At 35.1% G+C, this 26,255-nt stretch overlaps 2 protein-coding genes and 1 long non-coding RNA gene across 5 annotated transcripts in view; 2 read left to right on the forward strand and 1 right to left on the reverse strand.

Annotated features, from left to right (window-relative positions):
* The first annotated feature begins 821 nt into the window (after positions 1 to 821).
* Positions 822 to 16,117, forward strand: LOC123870860 (DNA ligase 1-like). Of its 3 annotated transcripts, XM_045914333.1 has the most exons (14): positions 822 to 947; positions 2,973 to 3,174; positions 8,365 to 8,731; positions 8,762 to 8,903; positions 8,991 to 9,156; positions 10,001 to 10,211; positions 10,795 to 11,062; positions 11,141 to 11,244; positions 11,541 to 11,853; positions 12,092 to 12,292; positions 12,930 to 13,040; positions 13,703 to 13,854; positions 14,344 to 14,548; positions 15,321 to 16,117. In XM_045914333.1, exons 2-14 carry the CDS (start codon positions 2,982 to 2,984, stop codon positions 15,516 to 15,518), a joined length of 2,631 nt encoding a protein of 876 aa, XP_045770289.1. In that variant the 5' UTR covers positions 822 to 947; positions 2,973 to 2,981; the 3' UTR covers positions 15,519 to 16,117. The 3 variants fall into 3 exon arrangements, with proteins under 3 accessions (XP_045770289.1, XP_045770288.1, XP_045770290.1); XM_045914332.1 differs by having other exon boundaries at positions 8,365 to 8,903; XM_045914334.1 differs by lacking the exon at positions 12,092 to 12,292 and having other exon boundaries at positions 823 to 947; positions 8,365 to 8,903.
* Positions 15,734 to 17,036, reverse strand: LOC123870876. Its single transcript, XR_006797167.1, has 2 exons — positions 16,062 to 17,036; positions 15,734 to 15,903 (listed from the first exon to the last, which is right to left on the reverse strand). It is a non-coding gene; the product is annotated as an uncharacterized LOC123870876 (long non-coding RNA).
* Positions 17,037 to 17,868: 832 nt separating this feature from the next.
* LOC123870874 (condensin complex subunit 3) overlaps positions 17,869 to 26,255 on the forward strand; it is a 30,100-nt gene continuing 21,713 nt past the window's right edge. The window contains exons 1-5 of the mRNA XM_045914357.1: positions 17,869 to 18,198; positions 18,749 to 18,919; positions 24,621 to 24,746; positions 25,337 to 25,485; positions 25,966 to 26,125. Coding sequence (XP_045770313.1) covers positions 18,049 to 18,198; positions 18,749 to 18,919; positions 24,621 to 24,746; positions 25,337 to 25,485; positions 25,966 to 26,125 — 756 coding nt within the window. The 5' untranslated portion in view covers positions 17,869 to 18,048. The remainder of the gene's footprint in view (positions 18,199 to 18,748; positions 18,920 to 24,620; positions 24,747 to 25,336; positions 25,486 to 25,965; positions 26,126 to 26,255) is intronic.

Raw genomic sequence — 26,255 nt, forward strand, 5'->3', positions numbered from 1 at the left:
GTCACATAGCTAAAAAACTTATCTCTTGAACTAGCATAAGTAGGTACAATGTACATGCTAAAGACGGGTTTCTGCGTGTACCTTTTAAAACCAAACAAAATGACACCAAAAACGAAATTTCTAAAAAAAAAAATACATACTTAGCGGATTTTTCATACGCAGGGACTATACATATTAATCTAGCACAGTATATAACTTTATCATCCTTACTCTATGCTAATATCATGTTTGCTGTAGTCAATTAATTCAGAGTGATTTTTTATTAGAAACCCTTTTACTTAAGTACAGAGCTGTGTAAGTAGGTAGGTGTACCGTACCTACTCTCAGATGATTTTACAACTGTTTTGTAAAATGTATCTGAACAGCCGGGTGTGTTTTTTAAATAGCGTTTCGTCGTCACGGTTTCTATTTTTATTATTTCCTGTGTTGTGTTTAACATTGACAGACACCGTTCAATACAATAGGTATAACTTGCTAAAAATGCTTCATGTACCTGAAGATAAAGTAGGTCGACGGGAAGTACCCTATAGGTTTTCTTGACAGATACGACGGACGGACGGACGGACGGACGGACAGACAGACAGACAGACAACAAAGTGATCCTATAAGGGTTCCGTTTTTCCTTTTGAGGTACGGAACCCTAAAAACGATGCAGATGACGTTTCGTCGTGCTCGTGAACAGTTGCTAATACTTACCACAAGTTATATGTATATTATTATGTTAAGAGAGCTTATACTCCCGAATTATACGTTCTACATGCCATCATGCCGCACCTATTTATAAGTTCCAGTGTATTCGAAGCTGAAATTCCGCTGGTAGTCTGTAATCACGCGCGCTTGACGTCGCGTCCTGAACATTTTTTTTAACATATTCAAGAAAAAAAAAAGTTGCTTTCAAATAATGATCAGTTGAAAATTTAAGTGTCGTGTTCAGTGCTTGCTGTTAAGTGCGTATCATATTTTTGTGTGTTACACTTCACACACACAGACACAATAGATCAGCGTAAGATAACACGGATTAATTTAGATTTTGACACTTCTAAACTAGTAATTAGGTAGTACTTAATTGGATAGGTAAGTTCAAAAAGTTAAAATGATTTATGGATTACAAACGTTTCGTGGAAATGAAATTAAACATTTAGGATAGTTTTTGCACCGATAGATACCTAATATTACCTATTTAGTCTTTAATCTTTTAGCAAAGTTTTAAAATTGCATAAGTATCTCAAACTAGATACCTACCTAAGTAAATAATACCTTCCTAGAGATTTTCAAATTTTGTAGATTGTTAAAAACTCAACAACAATGAACTCAAATTGTACTCTGAAAAACTGAAAACATGAAAATGAGAAAAAAAATTGCTCTAAGAAAGGTGTATTTTCGACATAATTTTACCGATGATTTCAGGGCATTTGGTCTAGTTGTTGACAGCTTTGCTTGTATTATTAGAAAGGATTGGAATATCTACCATCGCTAAACTGTGCAGGAAAACGAAACAGCCGGTCGGTCTCATGAAAGATCGTAAACTTCGAACGAATATCTTGGCAAATAGTAATAACGAACTAATACGGATAGCATCTGGATAGGAGCTTCTATATTGTTGTCCTTATGTTCGGTTATATTAGGATCAAATTCAAATAACCTGAACTGTTTTTACGCGCAGATTTTTGTTATGTATCCAATTATTATTAACGCGTATTTATTAATTATAGCCGTAGGTATAACAACTGATTGGGCTGTAAAATTAAGCATGCAAAAAATAATGACGGATCATCTAAACGTTGAAAGATTAAAATCATACTTTTTATAGTAATTAACTTAAAAAGTGTTTCAAGAAAACTTGTAAGGCAATTTACAGTAAGCTTTTGTTCACTTGAAAATGCTTACACAGAAGAAAAACATGAAATTTTAAATTATTATATATACACGGTCAAGTCAACAATGTACCTATAGACCTAAGAGTAGGAATAGGGAAGAGATATTTTGATAGTTTGATGTAGTAAAACTACAATCTCTCTGGGCGTCGTTGTAATCCATTGTTGAGGGTCATGACTCCTTTTATGAATCACTCAATGGTTCTCATATCCTTCGACTCGCACTTTGCCGTGTTTTTAGCTGTGAACGATGAAATGAAAGCGTACTTTCGTTGGGTCAAGAGTGGTAAACCACCTTCAGTGGCACGATGACTTATTTTTATTCCATTGTTTTTAGGATTCCGTACCCGAATTACCCGGACACTATTACTAAGACTTCGCTGTCCGTCCGTCCGTCCATCTGTCGGTCAGCGGGCTGTATCTCGTAAACCGTAATATGAATAGGTAGAAAGTTGCAATTTTCACAGAATGTGTATTTCTATTGCCGCTATAACAACAAATACCTAATATGTCCGTCAATACCGCCATACAATACGAGTATGTCCGCCATGAAAATGAAATGATATTAAAAAGTGTTATTTCTTGTACGATGTACGGAACCCTTCGTGTGCAAGTCTGACCTGCATTTATCGATTTTTTTTACGTCTTGTAAACAATGTATGCCGCGACGCACGGTGAAATATAAATATCTCACATTATTTTACTACGATTGCAATATAATATTTAAAGTGGTCTTGAAGTTATTGAATTTCAACCATTAATCCTAGAGTCTGAGCTACAATTATATAGGTCTACAGTATACAGTTCAAGTTATACTTACCATGCCGACATACTGCCGTCCTTTAACTAAAAAGCTGTTAGGTATTAACAACAAAAACATATATTTTTTCTCTTTACTTAGAAGCTTTGAACTACTTAGTAACTATGTCGCTTCGTTAAAAAAATATTTTTTGAGTTATCGCCAAAAAAGTCGGAATTTTCAAAAACTAATGGTTCTAAAGAAGAATGACTCTTAGGACCATTAGGTTTTAGCTTGGTTTTAGTGTGATAGTTTGACATACGAGTATTTTCAACACAAAATACACAAATTCTCCACAGAAAACCAGAATGCCAATCGGTAACGTGAACAGGGGCTCAGCTCCAAAGCGGGAAACCTTCAGGCCACCATGGGTCAAAGAGAAAGACACAGAAGCTCCTCCTCCATGGACAGTGAGGAAACTGAAACCAGTGGATACGAAGAGCACTGACAAAGCGGAAAATACAGAATCAGCGGCACAACCAGCCCCTGCACCGCTAAAACGTGAGTTACCTATATGTAGTTCATAATTATGTATTATACAATGAATTATAGCCACTGGTTGGTTCTACATTGCTGCTTCACTGGAAGTCATTGAAATGTTTATTCATAGAAAACCTTTAATGGATTTAAAAAATGAACTCGGTGGCTATCATTCAATGTTAGAAACGGAGAAACGGAGTTACTGAATCACCCACTGGTCCATTCAATTTGTCCATTTCTGTCCTATGTTGTACCTACGAACGCAATAAAACAAAAAATCCATTTCACTTTACCTACTAGGTACTCGTAGATACATTCTCAATCATTAGATATTACTAACTTGGCATCAAACGTAGGTAGAGCGAGCGTGGTGATGGCTGCAAAATGGCTTCTGTTAATTTCTCTAATAGGTACTGTACGTATGTCATGACTAATTGGCTTACGTACTTTTGGCCCACAGTCCAAATATTGCCATAGGGGAAAAGATTTTTAATATCTAATACCACAGTTTAACGATGTATTCACCTATAAGTATTCACCATACAAACCAAGGGATAGTGACTAAGAGGTACTTAGTTAATTTTGTAACGTTCCCTTCAACATTATTACCATCAAAAACTGTTCAGTCATAATACTAGTTAACGTAAACAGCGAATAAAATTAATTTAAGTAATTTCTACATTTATCGCATGAACTCCAAACACAATAATTTGTATATATAGAAATGATATCCAGTAGATATCTATTTATTTAATAAGTGGCGATAATATGCGCCCACGCACTACGCAGGCAACATGTATAATAATATATTATACGCTTAACGCTTGTTGTTGTATGAATATGTCAATGTGTTTGTTTACGTTGCAATTTTTATATTGAAATATTGTCCTGTTGCGTAATATATATACTAGGGCTAATAATAAACAAATCTATGTACTATGTAAATTATTGACCGAACGTAGAGACCTCCAAACCGCATCAGAGCAGTGTGGAAGTTATGCTCTAAATCCCTCTTTTCTTGGCTTGAATGCTAGATGGATAGATGACTGTGAAGTTTGCCCAAGCCACTGAAATGTGCTTCGACAAACTTGCTGATTTAACATAACCTAACCACAGAACAGAACAGGGAATCAGGTGTATTTTAAACTATTACAATCTCCTCTGTTATGCACTCAAAAGATGCTGCAAAGCTGCAAAGAATGACGCGTAACATATTTACGGCCGAGATCGTCAACCCTACCAAAAAGAAAAAGAAAATTCGTTGTCTGTCTTTTTTCGACGTGGTCGTTTGCGAAAGGGCAATATTTCAAAGTGCACGTTATTAGTTGTATGTATGTCGGTGTATTCGCCTACAAAGTGACGTCAACACCTTCCCGAAACTTTGGCAGGGTATCGGGACTTAATATTTGAATCTCCCAATGCGAACAAGTTTGTTAGTCTGGAGCTGAAGACGTTACGCGCAGTGCTCGTTTTTCGTGGAAAAATAACATAATCGAAGTGATTTCGAGTTGATCTTATGGAGAGTTTGTAAATGGTGCAGTGACTAGTATTTACTATTGTGTTCAGTGACGTTAAGAACGGTTAACTAGAACAGTGGTAGAGAGTATTTTAGTCTACAAAGTTCTTAGTGAACTGGGTTAGTTGACCTTTATCATTGTAAAAACTGGTGTAGGTAAGTATTATGAAGACAAATACAGAATTTATCATTTTATTGATCATCATTTAAACAAAGGCGTGTTCTGCTGTCGCTCTAGCAGGGTAGGTTTCTAGATCGTGTACCTACTGGAAATCCCATTAATATAATATCCTAAAAAGGAATTATACCTATAGGTACCTATATAACTTCTTCAGTATGACTGAGAGCACTTTAGATAACTGTATGCTGCAGTAATAATTTAATTTAAACTAAAAAAGTCATGATACTTACATAACTTCCTCTGTACGGATGACTGAGATCTATAGGGTTGTATTACAGTAATATTTTAGCAAAAAATAATTGCAATAAATAACAAAAAATGATTGGACTGCCTACGTCATAATAAAGTAGGTATACCTAATTAGTTAGTATGGCCAACTAGTTACTAGTATGAAGTACCTATGTTACTTTCTAATAGTACTATATTACGCATAGTTTCTTATATCGTACAGTCCATACACTTTGTAGTAGATACAAAACATTTAGCTGAAAAACGTTGCATGTGCCCTATAGTTAAAAAAAAAACGCCTGCGGAATGAAAACGGGAAATAAGTAAAAGCATGACAAAATTCGTAAAAATGAAATAGAGTTGAGGTAAATTCAGGATGAGTAGTCCTGTTATATATTTAGTTTACTTATAAAATGTGCAAGTCATTATTAGACATATGAAGATTCAATATCATTGAGTCACGTACCTATCTAATCTTCAGCTTCTAACTAACCATAGAGCTACCTCTATGATTTTATCCACATCACAAAAACGATGTACTAAAGCTTCAGTTTTTATCCGGTCGAATTTCGGACTTACAACGATTTTTAGGGTTCCGTATCTCAAAAGGAAAAAAGGAACCGTTACAGGATCACTTCGCTGTCTGTCTGTCTGTCCGCATCCGAGGTCTTAAGGTGCCCACGCACTCGAACTGGACTGCGCCCCGCGGCAGCGCCCCGCACGATATTCTCTCCAGCCGCGACGCGCGTACCGCGTAGCGCGTCACTGCCGCTCGTCGCGGCTGGAGAGAATATCGTACGGGGCGCTGCCGCAACGCGCAGTTCAGCTGCAGTTCAGTTCGAGTGCGTGGGCACCTTTATAGCACAAGTAAACGAAAAAATCCGAAAAACGTGAATTTGTGGTTACATCACAAGAAATTTAAACGTGCTTATGAACAAATAATTAGGAGGTATTTTCAATTTTCAAAGTAAGATAATTATACCAAGTGGGGTATCATATGAAACGGCTTTACCTGTACATTCTAAAACAGACTTTTATTTATTTTTATGCACGAAAGTTTTCGGTTTATCGTGCAAAATGTCGGGAAAAAATATCCGAGTACGGAATCCTCGGTGCGCGAGTCTGACTCGCACTTGGCCGGTGTTTTTCTCTACAAATTGTAGTTCTATTCAGAAAATTCTTAAGCACCTACTCTAATATTCTGAAGAGTATGTAAGCAATTAGGTCCCTAAATACTTGCTATAATATAATAGATGAACCTGATGGGAAACAATATCACGTACCGATTTTGTTCCTAGTTTCCTACGTGATTGTAAATGACAATTTAATACTGTAGGTTGGCTTGACTGGCTTGAACAATGTGAATGAACGTCGCCCACCAAAAACTAATGACTTTACACTTTTGTTATGTCAATAGAGTGCCAATTTCACCCAACGCTTTCTCATAGTAATGGAAAGAATTAAGTGTCCTTGAGTTAGCTCAGGTTATCAAAAACATGAAACAGTTATGATACCTGTTAATGGAAGACAGCCTAATGGGGGTCAGAAGCATTAACAAATTAAGATCTATTATTTTAAAGGAGCTGCAACCTTTAAACCTTAGAATAATAACGCCGCTTTAAACATGCTGCCAATGAAACGTTAGTGAAAGATAGCTTTGGTTCATCGGCGGTTAGCGCTAACATTCGTTAAAAAATTGGGTTTACTTTAACCAGTTCTTGAAGAATTGCTTATCGTTTTCGTTCGTTAAGTAGCATAGTACAATTTACAGTGTTATCAATTTTAATGGACTCAATAATTTATTGTTAAATTAAACAGACAACCCGAATTACAATGTTAAACAGTTTTTATCACGGGGAAGCCACGCTTGTAAATTAAGTTACGTGTCTGAAGATGCATGTAAGTGAAGATAACCAATGGTTTAAATCAACCGACTTTTTAGAGTTCATCTACTAATAGAATGATATTATAGTATATATTATAGCAATATAGATAGTGGTAGTTAACATATTTTCTTCACATTAGCCTGGACGCAGATTTCAGAACATATATAAAATTAACACCAGCACCAGCCAATCCTCACAAAGGCAATAATTTCTTCGTGCAGCTGTCACCCCACACTACGATAATGTTGGGGTAGGTTAGTTATCCTCTAATGACTAATCAATTTCTCGTAATGATGATTCTATGTCGTTTCGGTGTCGGTGGAAATCTTATCGTGATGTATAATCGGCCTTCGAGTCTGAGATATTCCGAGGCAGCCGACGCCAACTAATCGCGGTATTTTTAGAGAGGACGGACATTTTACAAAATAAACGAAGATGTTGGGTTTACGCTGTATGATTTATAAGAACACACTGTTAAGCGTGGCAATTTTGTATTTTAAGTTTTTTATTTGACGGCAGATAAAGGGCTTCAAGATTAACTTTCACTTTTATTAACTTTAATAGATAACTTACCTACCTATTAACCCTCTATGATTCTACAAAAAGAATATGTTAGTTACAAAAAACTAGGCAGGTATAAACATAAAACCTAACTTTAAAAATAAACTGTTCAAAAACGAGTAATGAGAAGAAAGATGTTTACCAAAAACTGCGAAGATAGATAGTAGGTACTTCTGAATCTAGCTGTATCATAAATTTTCTCTTAGATATAATTTTCCAATAACATTCTTAGCAAACGGAAACGCGATAAAATAAAATAAAAATACCGAACTGTTTATATTTTTCCCTTCAGCTTTGACATGTATTCCTGTAACAAAGTGAAAAGATTAGCCACAAGGGCTCTAAAATTTAATCACGCTAAAATAGCGAAGGTCGACCATCCGCCATCTTGGCAGCCGCCATGTTTATTTACGTACGCAAACGCGATCAAATGCATTGAATCGGGAATAATATGGGGACAATGCACGTGCTTTTACTAACCGTCTTTTTTATTTCTTAAAAACCACAAATTAAATTAAAAACACTATATTTATGTACCTATGTATACGGGTATTTACTTGCTTCGTCATCATCATCAAGCATTTGCTGGATAAAGGTATCTTGTAGGGACTTCTACGCGCCACGGTCTGGCACCACCACCTGTATCCATCAGCTTCTTGCGACTCGTTTGCTTGACTTGTTTCATGCTCCTTTTGTAAATCGATTTGAAAACTATTTTTTGTTAGCACGATTGAAAAAAATTGTGTTTAGTTATTAAAAAGTCTTAAAAGATCTGCTACCCCAACTACTCTGGAAAGAGTTATCAAGTGTTATCATATTAAATCAATATTTTGTTTCAGCTGTTTTAAAAAAGCAGTCAACAATAAAAGATAAGGCTGAAAACGGTGTTTCGGTAGAAGTTGAAGAGAAGCTGGTGAAACCTTCAGCTGCTAAGCAAGCGGATAAAGCCTCGAAGCCTGCTGAAGAAAAACCTAAATTTATAAAACCTGCCTTAAAATCTATTGATAAAACAATTAAGGTAGAAGACAAAAACACCAGTGAGCCAGAAAAACCCATATTGAAAAGCGTCAGGACTATTGATAATAAGCCTAAAGGAAAAACTGTTAGTATTATTGATAAGAAATCTGAAGATAAGGATGGAACAAGTAAACAAAATAATACGGTAAATGATAAAACTTCAAACAATAAACCTGAGATTAATAACAAATTAATAACAAACAATAAACCTGAGATTAATAGCAAAGAAAACAATACCAAAGAGTGCAAAAAAATTGAAAAAGCAACGGAAAAGTTGATTGATAAAGAAAAACCTAAGGTTGAAGAAAAATCCGAAATGGCTACTAAACCGCCCACTCCGCTTGAAAAAACTGGCTCCAAGGTATAATTATGTACAATTCTATAAGTCTACAGTTTAATTAAATTCACATTTAATCTGAAAAAATATTTATGGGCATTAACTTTTCAGCTTCCTCCGCGTAAGCCCTCTTTACAAAAGGCACCGTCGAAGGATGAAATCATGCAGAAGAAGTGGAGGGATCCTTTACATGAACGAGTCAAAGAAAATATTGACAAAACATTAAATAATGAAATTCCAAAAGGACACACTCTGACTAAAAATGAAAGTTTGAGAAGTAAGTGTTATTTTAATAACGGTTCAATCAGATAAATTTATTGTTACTGCAAATGACTAATAACAATTTTATTTTCATTGTTTGCCATTGATTTGGCATATAAGTAGAACTATTGCTCATTATGGCATTTGATGCGTACATTTATAACACATGCGAAAGGAAATTAATTTAGCTTTGGCAATCTATCTGGCGTACTTCAATGAGATAATAATACTTCAGAGCGTGCCTATTATTATCTATGTAAATTAACATTTCAGTGCTTTATAGCGCAATTCTCTCATAAAAGCCATATTCCTTTTGAAATAATGTCTTCCTTAGGCTCGTTAAAATTGTATTCAATCCATTCCTTTTGATCTTTTGCTAGACAGTTTGTGGTCTAAATCAGGTCCAAAATAGTCTCAGATGGTTCCGCATACAACTGAGACGCCTATCAGGTGCAAACGCTTACCCACTTGAGAACGCGTATACACGTTTTCACTGATCGCTCATTTCAAAGATCTTGAAACAAGAAAGCCCACCAGTGAAACTGTGCACAAGATCAATCGTAAAATAAGTGATAATTTGTATTTTAAAATGATCTCGATCCTGCAGCGTATTGCACAAGGATTTGAGTAACAGTGCAGTGATTTGTAGTTTTATTATTAAGATCGTAATGACTGAGCTGAAAATGTATCAAGGTAAAATTTCGTAAATTATGATAGCGTGTCTGCTATGCAACTGCTATATGTATCAATTTTTAACTAAAAAACACAATTATTATTTATTAAATCAGATTTCAAACCCTATCAAGTTATCACTTTAGCCTAAATTCCGAATATTTCTTATAAAATAAACTGTTTGCCAGGCTTGTTAAAACCTACACCGCCACCAATGCCTCCACCATTGCCTCCAAAAATGCCACCTCCACCTGATTTTAAGAAAGCTCCTATCGATCCCACAAAGTTCAAAAAATTAGAACAGCTTCGTACTAGACCTAGAAAGAGGCCTGACTGGAGTGATATGATGAAGGAAGTGGAACAAGGAAGGAAGCTAAAGAAAGTTGTTTGCAATGATAGGTGAGTTCGTGCAGTTACATAACTAAATTTTAATTACATTACTTAATCTCTTAATACAACAAATGAATCGCTGATTTTCTAACAGTTGAAAAAGAGCGATTTAACTAAAACTTTACAGCGTAATCTAATCAGGCACTGTACAAATCATGCCCACGTAAAATGGTGCCAAACATACTGGCTACATTTCCACGCTGGTTAGGTTGATCCTTTGCGCAAAAATTAATGAACCAGCCCTTCTGTCATCGATGAGGTAATAATTAATCGCGATGAAATGTTTCGTAATAATTTTTTAAAACTTACTAAGACTTTATGGCTCCAGGGTTTCCACAACAAACGGGCCAAACGGAACAAAAATACAACTCTTGAGAATGAGAAAGGGAATGCCTTTCTCATTCTCAAGAGTTGTATTTTATATATAAACGCATTGGCCAATATATAAACGCACATTGCGCTTTACATAAGGAGCCCGTTTCCGTTTCCAGGGAACCAGCGTCAGTCCATTGACTTTCTTGCCACCATGCCAACGAATCCCTGCCAGTTTAATGAACAACGTGATATCTAACAGTTAAATAAATTATTTCAGATCGAGTCCAATCATAACAAGGTCTGTAGTTGTCAAGAATAAAGATCAATTCATATTTGAATCAGAAAAGCCAAATTCTCATAATGAGTTACTTAAAGAAATCAACAAGGGTGTGAAACTAAAGAAGGTCAAAACGAATGATAGAAGTAAACCTCACTTAGAAGGATTAAGAAAATTCAGGAGACAAATGACTATAGAGGAACAAGTTCAGAAGTCAATGTCACAAGCGAATCTCGCTCTTTCTCCTTCGGGAGTATCAGTTGCGGAGGTAAATATCTAAAACGTTGACATTATTCATATATCTATGTATAATGAATATAAAATTTACATTTCAATGTATTTGTAGGTGCCGACCGCAGCTGAAGAAGATGAAATTGACGAAATGGATGACATTGATCAAGTTAGAGATGACCTCCAGTCCACTAAACAGTTATTAGCTATGGAACTTAGGTAGGTAATTCTTCTTGCTCGCATTAATATTTTCAGTAATTTCTACTCTTATCAATTGACATAGAATCTTCTTTTATCTTGGGAGTCTACATTCATGACTAACTGGCGCGAAGTATCTGCATGATGGAGGGTATTTGTTAATAATATGACTTTCTTTTTTAAACCTTTGTGGTCAAAAGTTCTTTCTTATCCTCTAATTTATCAAGTCTCCAGGCCTACTCAAGACGTTTATTTAGATAGATGAATATGAATAATGTTACTTTATTCTAATCAATCAAATTGTTTAAAAAATACAGAAATAGAGAAGCCCAAGAAAGAGAAAACAAGCGTCTTTTAACAAGAATACAAAATCTAGAAGCTGAAGTGGCAAGGGAGCGCGCTATCATTAAACAAGAGCAGCACAAGACTGTAATATCAGTCACAGATGCCTATGATGAAAGATTAGTTAGTAATCTAAAAATGGAAGTTGAAAAGGCGAAAGAAACAGCAGACAATCTAGAAAAGCAGTATTTGCAAGCAGCGGATGAACGAGACACCGCTATATCAGAATTAGAAGAATTGAAGAGAAAAAATGCAGAATTGGAAAAGAAGTTGGAGCAGGCCCTTTCGGTAAATATTTATTGTAAAACGATCCCAACATTCTTGATGAAAATTACTAGTTCACTTTTTGAGTTTATAAAATTACCGTGACTGCAAAGTTTTTACGCTTTTTTAATTTTTACCCTAATCTAAATCTAAACATTAACAATTTTCCACGCGTTTTCTCTTAATTAATGGTTTCATTGTTTTAATTTTTGCTTTGCTACTAAGGGACTATTTTCTTAATGCTTTACATGCCAATTTGCAGGATAAAATAGAAGAACTCTTAAAGTCTGAAGAACCTCTGTCATATTACCAAAAATCTCAACTCGATTTTTTGAAGCAGTGTAGGTTATTAAACATAGACGTTGACTCTACTGAAGCCGACAAGTTGAAGAAACCTTCTGCTGACCCTAACAATAATGCTAATAACGCTTTTACTAACAATAACCAAGATAACGAGGCCGAGGTAAAGAAATAACACGTAAAATTTTCGTATTGATTCAATCATCGTGATCAACCCATCACCAGCCCTCTACTGGGGGTGGCTTCCCAGCACGGGTCTCCACTCAGAATGATAACGGCTTAGGTCATAGTCATAGAAGGTGGTCTGTGGTTCTGCGGATTGGCAGACTTTACACATTTAGCATGCTGGTTTTTTCACGGTGTTTTCCTTTCCCATTAAAGCAAGTGATACCTATTTAATTTTTTTAAACGCACGTAGCTCCGAAAAGTTACAGGTACGCACCCTTTTGAATAGGAGGCGGGCCCTTAACCACTAAGCTATCACGGTTTTTGATCGATTGTTCAATAATTTATTGATTATACCTTACTATGTTAGTTATATTTGTTATACTAAAATTGGACTCACAATAGTATTTCTTGAAAAGAATCTGGACTAAGTACTCGTGATGTTCTTATATTATTGTAGTAGAACTAATCGTATACAGCTCTGTGTAATGAATGCCAAAACTACTAACATGACTCAAATTTAGACTCTTCGAATCCATCGTTACATTACTTATTATAAAAAATAGTTATGTACTTAGCCAAACGGCAATTGAACATACCTATAATACAATGAGCCACCTTTGTGGTATTTTCAGGGAATCATACCAACGAACGTTGGCTCGAGACGATCCAGTCACGCCATCAAGCAACTGTCGGTGACAAAGGATGACAGCTTTGAAGAGGAGGAAGTATCAGATTCCGATGAGGTAAAAGCAACAAAATTAACAAAAATATCCCAGAAGCTTTTGTGTGACTTTTCAAGTATCACAATCAATGTTAAGGTGCCCACGGACCCGAACTGAACTGCAGCTGAAATGCGCGTCGCGGCAGCGCCCCGCACGATATTCTCTCCAGCCACTGCCGGGGCGCTGCCACGACGCGCAGTTCAGTTCAAGTGCGTGGGCACCTTTAGACTTGCCGGTACACAAGTTTAAAAATCTATTGGAAGTATGCTCCTAAAAATCATTTTCTACAATTGAAGATTATGCAAGTGATTATTTTATGATAAATAACGGTGAATTTGACTCACAACTACATATTTGCTTCAGCAATGCTCGGGACGCATGCGTAACATTATAAATTGAATATTTGACGATTCAAAAACACTTGTTTTGAATTTGTTGTAGCTATTTGATACAGAAATCTTTTTAATTCTATTTCTAAAATATTAACGTTAAATCTGTTAGAAACCTTCAGAAAAATGTTACGTCGTATTTATTTTAATTAATCTATATCTCCATACAATTTGGCAAATTAACGCAAAGTTCCTCTCTCAAAGACCCTCTGAGGCTCTAAATACTTAAAGTCTTTATAGTGTTACTTTTCAAGATAACTGTAATCTAAAAACGTATCTTCATTACAATTTTAGGAAGAAAGTGAAGAAAAGAAGCAGAAACGTCTTGAGAAAGAAGTCCGCAACATGAGAAACAAAATTCGCCACTTGAAAGAGAAACAAGATAATATGAAGAGAGAAAGAATGGCATATAAGATGTCCCTAAAGAATCAGCAATCATGTCTTAGGTTAGTGCCTATCTGTAGACTAGGTAGCATTCATCACCAAACATCAAATCGCGCACCGTGGAACCTGTAGGCTTGGAAGTTAATCATACTTCATACTAATATTATGTATGTGTATGTTTGTTACTCCTTCACGAAAAAACTTGACGGATTTTGCTGAAATTTAAATTTGGTATGGAGATAGGTAATATCCTGGATTAGCACATAGGCTACTTTTTATCCCGGAAAATCAAAGAGTTCCCACGGGATTTTGAAAAACCTAAACCCACGCGGACGAAGGGGCATCAGCTAGTTCATAAATAAATAGTTCATAAGCACCTTTTTCATAATAAATTAAAAACTATGCGATTAAATGAAAACCTATTTTAGAAATTGCAAACTCAGCCCTTTTATGATTATTATGATGTGCCATTTAATCCAGTCGATAGCATTGACCACTTGTACAAGTACTTGTACTTGTCAAGCAGTTTCTGTAAATGTTATTAATTTTAGGGAGGAGAAACGAAAGTTCAAAGAATTGAAACGGGAGGTTGACAAAATGGCAGCCATGATGAAAGAGGTTGGCACGGATGAAGAAGACGAGGACGAGGAGTCCGAAGAAGAAGAAGAGAAGAAGAGTGAATCAGAAGAAGAAGAAACTGAGTCCGAAACTGAACAAGAAACAGAAAGTGAGACGGAAAGTGAAAGTGAACCAGAGGTAAGAAAATGGGATCTCAAATTGTACTTAATCCATACCAATATTATAAATGCCAAAGTGTGTCTGTCTGTCTGTCTGCTACGTTTTCAAGGCCCAACAGCTAAACCGATTTTAATGACATTTGGTACAGACTTGGGATATATCCCGGTGAAGGACATAGGCTACTTTTTATCCCGGAAAATCAAAGAGTTCCTAAGGGATTTAAAAAAATCGGAATCCACGCGGGCGAAGCCGCGGGCATCCCTTAGTCACATTATAATAATTAATTCACGTAATGTTTATTCCCATCCCAATTTCATTAGTGAAAACAATAACATTCACATTAACTTTTGTGGAAAACAGGAATAACATAGTTTTTAATAAAGTTTCGTGATTATTCTGATCTTATGATAGTTTTGTGAAATAACGACTTTTATTCAATAAAACAAATACGTTTTGGCTAAAGAATAATATAGTAATCACACTAATATTATAAAGGCGAAAGTTTGTATGTGTGTGTGTGTATGTTTGTTACTCCTTCACGCAAAAACTACTGGACGGATTTGGCTGAAATTTAGAATGGAGATAGATAATATCCTGGATTAGCACATAGGCTACTTTTTATCCCGGAAAATCAAAGAGTTCCCACGGGATTTCAAAAAACCTGATTCCACGCGGGCGAAGTCGCGGGCATCGGCTAGTTATGTATTAAAGTTATCACAGATATCTAGTTCACATAGGTAATTTATTGCTATTGGATAGGCATATTTTAAAGCAAATTAATTTATTTCAGGATGCTCCTCTACCCAAAAAGAAGGAAAACTTAGCGAAGCGTCTAAAAAGACACGAGACACGGGTGAATGCTTTGAAAAAAGGCAACGCACTTCTAATGGCGAACGTCGACCGACTGAAAGATGACGTTCTTATACAGAAAGAAGAATCAGTAACACTCAAAAAGGAACTAGACTCACTTATCGAAGATCTCGATTAAAGTACAGAAATCTTTATCATACCTACAAGCGCGATAGAGACAGACAAAATTATTAAATGTAATAAGACAGTAATGTATGGCAAAATTCTGCATATGCACCATAGCTCTTAAATCATAATAGTTAATATATCTGGATTAGAAAATACTTGTCTAGCTATGGCAGAATCGTTACTCAGTATAAGTTTCAGAAATTGTAGAACCATTTTGATAGCGGCGTCGCCTTCACGAACGGATCATGCGTAGGTGTTTCCATAATTTCAGTGTGACCTAGAATGAAATATTTGTTAGGTCTATTAAGTTTTCTCTCTTACTTTTGCCAGTACAATATCCCACATAGATAGCAATTTTATTAAGATTTTTTAAGAATATCGATAAAATTATCACACTTAATTTATAATGCCTACAAAATGAGCTCTCACGTGCCATTTTACCTTTATGTGCCAACTGGTTGTGTTAAAAATATGATTTTAATCCTTATTTTACAGCTAGGTACTTTTGACGACATTGTCGTTAAAACGGCGCGAGAACTCATTTTGTACGGACTACACTTACTTATCTATGTCATTAAGCGAATAATAAAATTAATAACAAAAAAAAAATAGTTAAAAAAATGTATTTACTTAAGTAATGTTGTACAGTTTTGTATAGCTTTTAATCGCCTAACTTGTACATAATTAATCATAAAACATTATAATATTATAATATTTTATACCTACCTACTTATTAGTCTCATGTATGCTCATTGCAAATATGCTTTTCACAATAATTCCTATCTTTAAATTAGTTAAATAAGTATTTAATATTGTACTAAACTGAAAGCTCTTTAAAATAATTACTTTAAACGTCACTTAATTAAATATTTACCACATCATTGTATTTTTTATTTTTATACCCAATGTAGATAAACGTCCTTATGGCACAGAGTAGGATTTAGGGTTCAAGTACCTACCATACCCTTTATCTTCCTACTATATTTTTATCATAATATTATCATGGGCTGAAGCTGAATTCTCTAAAATCTCAATTGTAATGAATTAAGTGGAGGTTAAAAACAAAGAATTGAGAAATTCTAGTTACAGGCACTGAGCGCTTATTGAACTACGAGTATACCTTCTGCAGATTGGAGTACTAAATATTTCATTCTATTCTATCCATACTACTGTGCGAAATACGAAAGTGTCATCGTCTGTCTGCTTCGAGCGTGCACCATTTAGATTCTAGTTGTAATTCAAGAATGTCGGTGCGATGCGCCGATGTATTCCCGTTCAGTCGGTGTCTTTTGAGTTACCTATTGCGTCAAGTACCTGCTTTTTTATATGCTCACTAGCATCTCACTAGAAAGATGGCCAGAGTTTTCTCGTACGATGCCGTAAGAGATGAGATGACATCGTTTTTGCGATGTCGAACCGCAGTTTGTTGTGGCCTCGCCGTCCAAATGCTTCTTGCTATAAATGCCAACCTTATTTTAAATTTTTTATTTCATGCTCATTCATATATAACTAACTGATGTTGGAAGATGTTGATGTTAGAACGTGACGACTGTTTCTACTCACAGACCACTTACTCTACATATTGAAATTTATGATTTTTACAACCAGAAAAAAGTAACACTTACTTTATCTGTGACTGTCACCTGTCATGACGCTGTCATGTCTGTCATCTGTCATCATAGCCAAAGTGACTAGGGATGCATAGCTTTTGCTTTAAATCGATTTTTTGGATCGTATAATAATGGATCAATATCATAGACCAGGAATCCGCAATATGACTCTGAATCGATATCAGACCGGCAGATCGATTTCGTAAAACCTGCATCAATCATCATTACAATCACAATGTTGTGTTCGGCTGAATTATTCTTGTTGCGACAGTTGCCAGTCCAAATGAGCTTCAAATTGCGGTGTTAATATTAAGACATAAATTATTTAGGTAAACACATTTTAACAGGATCCCTATGAATGCAATGACAGCTTGAAGGTGGTCGAAGAAGATACACCATATTATACAACTGTATGGTTCCATTTACCGAGCCTAGCAAAGAACTGGCCATAATTTTTGATATCAGTACTTTTACTGGCCGAAACTTTTTGATAGGAACTGACCCTTATTCTTCACATGAAATGTTTTTGTTTGGGATAATGTTCACACCTTCCTAAAAATCTGGTAGCAATGGAAACGTTAAAAAATATTGTACAATCAATTCGCAATTGTTGACATTCGAATCGCTATAGATTGTATCGTACGGCGTACCTACTAATTCTGTCACTTTCATCGATCACCATAAAAAATAAAAATCGAAATTGTTATTCGTTATTTGCATCCCTAGTGCATTAAACCAAACCATAGACTAAACGTATATACGAACCTTCAAACCGACAAATAAACTTCTGATTTTGAATTTTCGAAAATAAACTTGTAGAAAATAAGTGTGTACTGTGTAATAAAACATTAGTAAATTTAAAAGACAATACAATAGCTTTGTACGTTAAGTTTTATTAACTATCTTATAAAATACATAATATAAAATATTATGCCTCCTACGGAGATGGACGCGCTTGTGGCGGTTGAGAAACCAAACCCGCGAAACAATCCAACTATGTTCAAGATATTCCAAAATGTTCAATACAATGTGGTACAGCATAAAAAATATGTGAAGGAAATGAAAAAACTGTACAGAAAGGTATGTTTTATTTATGAATGTCGCTTCTAGATCAGGTACCTATCTTGTAACCATAAGGTTTGGCTTCATTGGAATACTTACCTGTTTTCTTCCTATACCGAACGTAATATTGTAGCATATTGTTGTTAAAAGAAGTTTTATCCTCATTCTTCGTAGATAATACTGTCATCTCCACTTCTAGTACAATAGTAGTAGTAATAGAGCAATAGTTAAATGTAATAAATATATTATGCAAACCTGTCTAAGGATTTAATAAATTTTGACCTGTTGTTTATGCTCAGACAAAACAGTATGTTCCCAGTAGTTAAGTCATGATTAGCTCTTATCCTCAGTGGGGGTGCAGATGTGTCTTCTAGTAAAGGATTGTTTGTGATATTTGTGACCAAGCAAAGCAAGGTCTATTAGTCTACTTCGGTGAATTTGCACTTGTCTGTCCATTTGTCTGTCTATCTTACTGGATCAACTTATAGAATGCAAGATGTTAGTTGGGGGGGTGAACCCACTAGTAATATCCCTTTTTAATAAAGCAATTTAAATTGTCTCTTCACAGCTTGACCAAGACACTTTTAGGGAAAGTTTCAGAAATGCTCTTCATTACTTATTCACCTTTGGAGACACAAGCGCAAATGTTGATCGAGTTGTCCAGTTTGTTTCCACTTTCTGCATTGCTCTCGATGATGAAGAGGAATTCCTTTTGTTCATCTTTGACATTATTTTTGATGTGAGTAATTATTAATCAATTTATTGTATTATTAATTTGTATTGATAAATAACCTTTTTTTTTATTTTTATCTACACTATGGATGCTAATAACATAAAGTGGCAGTTTGTAAGTTTGGATGTAGGAGGTAATTTCAGAAACTATTGTAACAAAGAAAATTTTTCACCACCCAATAGGTGAAAAATTTAAAATAAAATTTATTTAAAAAAAACAAAACAAAATAGAATTAATTCCTTACTTTTACTTCCAGCTGACAAAATATATATATATATAGAATGAATATAGGGAAAACCTTCGGGCGCCAGCCAGCTGGATAGAAATCTCCACAGATAGACTTGCCGAGGCCTGGACTTTTAATCGCAAGTCAGAGATTCGGTCCACCTAGCCGTGCTCTCTATTCCGGGACGCCAAATGTCCTCAAGAAATAAATATTGGTGAATAAAAATCAAAGAATTTAAAATTTATTATTAAAAATTAATTTATTAAATTTCTAAAGTTTTATACAAATTTTATTTATTAAAGAGGGAAAAAAAATATGACAATTTATAATAGGTATCGCCCCTTTGTTCTTGTCTTAATTTTATATGTCTTATATATAGATACAATGAGCCAATTGTCACTTGTCTTAATTTTTTTATATATTTTATACAATTATCAAAAATAAACAAACTTATAGTACCTGGGCCACATGGCCACACACTAGGTTATAAAAAAAATAAAGTCCAAATTATCACAAAATTTGTTAAAATAGAGAATAAGCTAGGCACATGTCGAATATCCAACCAATTCCACAGGCCGAAAACTGTATTCCATCACACCAATTCCGGGATGGAATCCGATATAAAACGTAACATGTACGATCCAAAATGAAATTTACGGGAAAATCCTCATGATAAACGCTCAAATGAGGCGTTAAATGATAACAATCTAGGATCAACGATCTAGGATCAACGATCTAGGATCAACGGCTGTAACAAGGAAATGTTAGGTTAAAATTTTCATTCATTTTCTTGTTGGAAAATTCAATGTTCTAATGGCGAGATTGGGTAGAAAAATGAACACTTACCGCTAAAAGCGCCGTGTCCTACCACTCTATAGCCCTCTGGCCCATAAATATGTATTATACTTATTTAGTTTAACTTTCACATTTTAAAAATTAATAATTGACGAGCAAATGTTTGCGTGTCTATGTAGGAAGAAAAAGTGAACCTTCAAAATGGCCACCGAAAGATGCCAACTTCATTCGGTAAACGAGCTGTCAAAAATGTTACTAGTTTTTTTTCCAATATGAAAGAAGGTTTGACAGATCGTTGAATTACATTCCCAAACGTCACGCCTTAGAAACGTCATGGTGAAGTTTGGGACACTGACATATGACGTATAAAAGGTCTACAAACAGATTTCAGGTTATGTTAATAAAAATATGCGATCTAAATAAAGGATGTAACGGGACCGCTAAGGTACACGTTACAATTTCCCCTTTCTAGAGAAAAGAAAAAAAAACCTTTTTTTTTTCTTTACCCTAAACAATTCTATAAGACAAAACAAAGGGAACTACCAAACAAAAGGAAAGTTAAATATCTAAATTTATGTAAGCCAAAACAACCAAATAATCATTAATAAATACAGATTGAGAAGCAATCCATTAAAACAAAATTCCTAAACTAGAATTGCATAGTATTGGTATACTACTGTCCAAGACACTAGCATCAACGCTGTGAAATGGCAAACCAAACTAGCTAAGAAGGGAAGAAAACTTTCTAAAGAGTGTGTGATTAGGATTGGTATACTACTGACCAAGACACTAAGCATCAACGCCGTGAAATGGCAAACCAACCTAACACAACATAAGCCAAAATAAAAAGAGTCTAGAGTTAGTATGCAACTGATCAATCCACTGAGGCACCCTCGCCGCGTATTGACGAACTAACCTAGCTAAGGGGTTTTCGGAATGGTATGCAACCGAACAAAGCACTCAGGCACCCTCGCCGCGCATTGTCGAACCATCCAAAATAAAGATGCGCTACAAAAGAGCAACACCTAAAACATCGTCCTGCCTAAAGCAAGGACCTAGCGAACATGTCCACATGTGTGAGACAAGGCCAAGGATGAGTACTAAAGACCCACATAGAAAAAAATATATACATCTACTTGCCCGATAAAACAGACACAAGCAGGAGGATAACATGGAGCATGTGCCAACCATGATCCCACAAAAGATCTGTACATATTTACAAAACTACCTGTCTGACTATAGCAGAACAAGCAGGAGGATAGTACGGGGCATGTGCTAAACCGTAATCCCTTAAAAGAAAACTATACATATTTACAACAAAATTAGGTAATACGGTGCAAACAAAGGCAAAACCGCAACCAAAATGAGTTCTTCAAGAGCCTGGTAAAACGAAGCAACTGCATAACCGCTACCAAAAGATCTCTTATAAACAGAACTATAAAATCAAAAATATACAATATATACAAAAAAAAAGGAGGTAATGCGGAGCAACTGCATAGCCGCAACCTACAAATCGGTAGGACTGACAAAGGAGCCAAAAATCCTACACAAAATAATAATGAGTCCTTATTGTGTTAGCTTCTGCTAGATTCTTTTCCTGTTAAAATTAATTTTAAGTTTTAATTTTGTCAAATTTTAAGAATATCTTTTATATGGTATCTACCTGTACAATTTTTTCCCAAATCTTTTAATAAATATACATTATCTGAAATTTTCTTTATTATTTTACATTTAACAAATTTAGGGGCTAATTTTGCGGAAAAGAAAGAAGCAGCATTGGATTGCACAAAGTTGCGCCTCCAAACTGTGTCTCCAACACAATAAGAAATGCTTTTTCTTCCTTCATTGTAGTATTTGGCATTTCGTCTATATGACTTGGCCAGATTACTAACAGTTTTATCAAAAATATTACTCAAAGTAAGAAGTGCGTCCGAATAATCTGAACGACTACCAATAGTTAACTCTGAAGGGTCAGAGATAGAATAAAATTTATGTAAGGATCCATCAAGGAAAACTTCCCTACCAAACATAAGAAAATTAGGTGTGTATCCTGTAACTAAATTAATAGTGCCATTAATAGCTGCCTGAACATGGGGTAAATACCTATACCACGTTCTATGATCGTTCTCAACATAGCATGCTAGACAAGTCTCAATAGTCTTATTAAAACGTTCAACTGGGTTATTCTGAGGAGTATGTTATGAAATATTTTTGGAATATTATATTCTTTAGCAAAATTCAAATTTATTTAAGTTATTTGCAAGTCTAGAATCTTTTAATCTTTGATATTTATTTATCTAAAATGCTGAATGAATTTAAAATCTTTTGAAAGTAAAATAATAATATCATCTAGGTAACAGGACTTCGTTATCAAAATCTGGTCCAAACAAACGATCAGAAAGTCTGTGTAATTCGACGGTGCATTTGTCATACCAAATAACATCCTAACGAATACAAATAGACCACGACCTGGGACTACAAACGCTGTCTATTCTCTAGAAGATTCTTCTAACAAAATTTCCAAAAAGCCTAAAAAAAAAAATAGATAAAATTAAATAAAATAGATTTTCCATCATCGTGCACCTATCATTTTCAAGAGAAAACTGGTCACAGCGACACCTATCAAGTTTTTGGCTCCGTTTCTTACAAAGAAATGGCCTTTTTAGGTAAGTAGCATTTTCACTAGTAACACATAAATAATAGTAATATAAAAACCTCAAAATAAACTACGCTTATTAACTAGGCGAGCACACTTAAATTGCTATGCTAAGACAAACATCTTAGTATCTAGGCATACAATAAAAAAAAATAAGTTACAAGAATACAATACACCTTAAAATATTACAAAAAATACAAATTAAGACAAGAACGAGAACAATTAAAATATTTATTCACTAATACTATGAGAATCAACACAACTAGGTTCCCAAATAAAAATCAGTCCCTGTTCGGGGCTGCCAATTGTAACAAAGAAAATTTTTCACCACCCAATAGGTGAAAAATTTAAAAAAATAAAATAAAAGACAATACAATAAAATTAAATCCTTACTTTTACTTCCAGCTGACAAAATATATATATATATAGAATGAATATAGGGAAAACCTTCGGGCGCCAGCCAGCTGGATAGAAATCTCCACAGATAGACTTGCCGAGGCCTGGACTTTTAATCGCAAGTCAGAGATTCGGTCCACCTAGCCGTGCTCTCTATTCCGGGACGCCAAATGTCCTCAAGAAATAAATATTGGTGAATAAAAATCAAAGAATTTAAAATTTATTATTAAAAATTAATTTATTAAATTTCTAAAGTTTTATACAAATTTTATTTATTAAAGAGGGAAAAAAAATATGACAATTTATAATAGGTATCGCCCCTTTGTTCTTGTCTTAATTTTATATGTCTTATATATAGATACAATGAGCCAATTGTCACTTGTCTTAATTTTTTTATATATTTTATACAATTATCAAAAATAAACAAACTTATAGTACCTGGGCCACATGGCCACACACTAGGTTATAAAAAAAATAAAGTCCAAATTATCACAAAATTTGTTAAAATAGAGAATAAGCTAGGCACATGTCGAATATCCAACCAATTCCACAGGCCGAAAACTGTATTCCATCACACCAATTCCGGGATGGAATCCGATATAAAACGTAACATGTACGATCCAAAATGAAATTTACGGGAAAATCCTCATGATAAACGCTCAAATGAGGCGTTAAATGATAACAATCTAGGATCAACGATCTAGGATCAACGATCTAGGATCAACGGCTGTAACAAGGAAATGTTAGGTTAAAATTTTCATTCATTTTCTTGTTGGAAAATTCAATGTTCTAATGGCGAGATTGGGTAGAAAAATGAACACTTACCGCTAAAAGCGCCGTGTCCTACCACTCTATAGCCCTCTGGCCCATAAATATGTATTATACTTATTTAGTTTAACTTTCACATTTTAAAAATTAATAATTGACGAGCAAATGTTTGCGTGTCTATGTAGGAAGAAAAAGTGAACCTTCAAAATGGCCACCGAAAGATGCCAACTTCATTCGGTAAACGAGCTGTCAAAAATGTTACTAGTTTTTTTTCCAATATGAAAGAAGGTTTGACAGATCGTTGAATTACATTCCCAAACGTCACGCCTTAGAAACGTCATGGTGAAGTTTGGGACACTGACATATGACGTATAAAAGGTCTACAAACAGATTTCAGGTTATGTTAATAAAAATATGCGATCTAAATAAAGGATGTAACGGGACCGCTAAGGTACACGTTACACTATTGATCCATTTATGAAAATTCTTTCAGCCCACGATCCACTTCAGTGATAGTCTATGTGAACAGTAGACCAGATGGATGAATTAATTACTATTGATTAATAGACGTGCAAAATGATCTCATTCATCAATACTATGATTGGTTTGCTAAATCTGTCTCTACCCTTCTCTGCTTTGATGGATATGGCATAAACACATAATAATAATAAGGCATTCATAATTTATAATTCATTTATTGCAAAAAATACATGTGAAATGGTGTTACAATAATTTTTGGAAGCTGTGTATTACCAAGTATCGCATGCAATATTCATTAAAGGCAATAAAGGCCATTAACATAATTTGAATAAGTCATCGATAATAATAATTACTATAAGAATATAAAATAGAATTTTCTCTTTCAGTGTCAGTGTGTCTCTGGTCAGTCAGTTAGATACAGAGCAAGTCAGTTGCTGGCATCTGTGCTTGCTGCTCTGGGTGATGATGCCTCTCTGGATGATGACTTGTGTGACAAACTACTTAGGTCCCAGGTATGAATTATATTTTTTAAAGTGAAGCTTTTATATTGAGCGTTTGCGGTGACTACCTAAATTGAAAGTGAATTGAACAAATGGGGCAAATGAACACATTGTGACTAATTCAAGTATAAAATCTCAAATTAAATTGACAGTTTTTTTTTATTTTTATCATCCAAAGGGGCTTTGCTCCCACCATTTACAATTACAGGATACAATGCCTCATTGCCATGGTTTTGATTAGGTTTTAGACTTCAATTTATTTTAATTTAGATTTAAGTTTATTTTAGTTTAGTTTTTAAGTTACAATCTACACAAACAGACACAATTAATGCAGCTCACATAAGTAGTCGAAGTAAGCCAGTATTAGCTATTTGACAATGGATCTCTCTTTCTCTTTCTTCTCTCTGGGCTGGTTTCCGCACTTAAATGTTTCCGTTGACAATGGATATTATACAAGAGAGTTTAAACACTAAAATACAATTAAGTTTATGCCTCAACAAACTACCCAGCAATTTTTTGGCGAGTTTGCCTTTTACACTCCTGTTCCAGTCGTTAGTAGAGCTGCATTATTGCACACTCGTAACTTATGATATATTCTTTAGATGGACCGTCTTCAAGACACGCGCGGCGCGGTGCGGTGCCGCGCAGCGCTCGCTCTACAAAGACTGCAGAACCCCTTGGAACCAGATGATGAAGTTACTAGAGCTTATCGTTTCCATATGAGCTGCGATCCCAGCTCTTCTGTAAGAAGGTAAATTATGAAATCTTGATCTTTTACTTATATTATACTAGCTTATACCCACGATTTCGTCGGTGTGGACTACATAAATACATAAATATCAAACCCCTATTTAGCCCCTTACTAACCCCTTAGTGGTTGAATTTACAAAAATCTTTTCTTAGCGAATGTCTGTCATAATAGTCATGACTTAGTCTGCATGCCCAATATGTCCAGTAGTTCGAGCTGTGCGTTGGTAGGTCAGTCAGTCAGTCATCTTTTTTTTTTATATATTTAGACTAAATGACTGGATGATGATGTTGACTTTAATTAAGACGCAATGGATTGGCGTGATTTTTTACATGGGCATAATTAAAGACCAGGAAAGTGATAATATAGACTACTTTTCTTTCTGGAAAATCAAAGAGTTCCCATAGGATTAGTAAAAAATCTAAATCTATGCTTGTCCGCATGCTATTTAAGCTACTTTACATAAGCTACTTTTATTTCCAGGGCGATATTAATGTCGATAGCCAAAAACTTGCGCAATGTGCCATTTGTTCTGGAGCGACTCTGCGATGTCGATGAGGCGGTGAGGCGCGCCGCCTTCCTCTACATAACCGCCATTAACGTCACCCAACTGAAAGTGAGGCAACGCGTGCTTGTATTGAAGGTGTGTATATACTTATTTACTAGCAGACCTATCCCCGCTTAATTCGGCTCGAATTTCTGAAAAGCCCTTCTCTTTGCCTATAGTGTAGTGTACGGTGCTCTCAGTTTGATCCTGAAACAATGTCTGGCAC

This window comes from Maniola jurtina, chromosome 13, assembly GCF_905333055.1.
Source record: "Maniola jurtina chromosome 13, ilManJurt1.1, whole genome shotgun sequence".
In the NCBI taxonomy this organism is placed as follows: Eukaryota; Metazoa; Arthropoda; class Insecta; order Lepidoptera; family Nymphalidae; genus Maniola; species Maniola jurtina.

What these genes read in the sequence shown, in the direction of transcription:
- LOC123870860 (XM_045914332.1), top strand. Translation starts at nt 2,982, where the DNA reads ATGCCAATCGGTAACGTGAACAGGGGCTCAGCTCCAAAGCGGGAAACC. An exon ending in TTATTAGCTATGGAACTTAG is followed by an intron (nt 11,245 to 11,540) that starts GTAGGTAATTCT and finishes TAAAAAATACAG; the next exon opens with AAATAGAGAAGCCCAAGAAA. An exon ending in AAGTATCAGATTCCGATGAG is followed by an intron (nt 13,041 to 13,702) that starts GTAAAAGCAACA and finishes TTACAATTTTAG; the next exon opens with GAAGAAAGTGAAGAAAAGAA.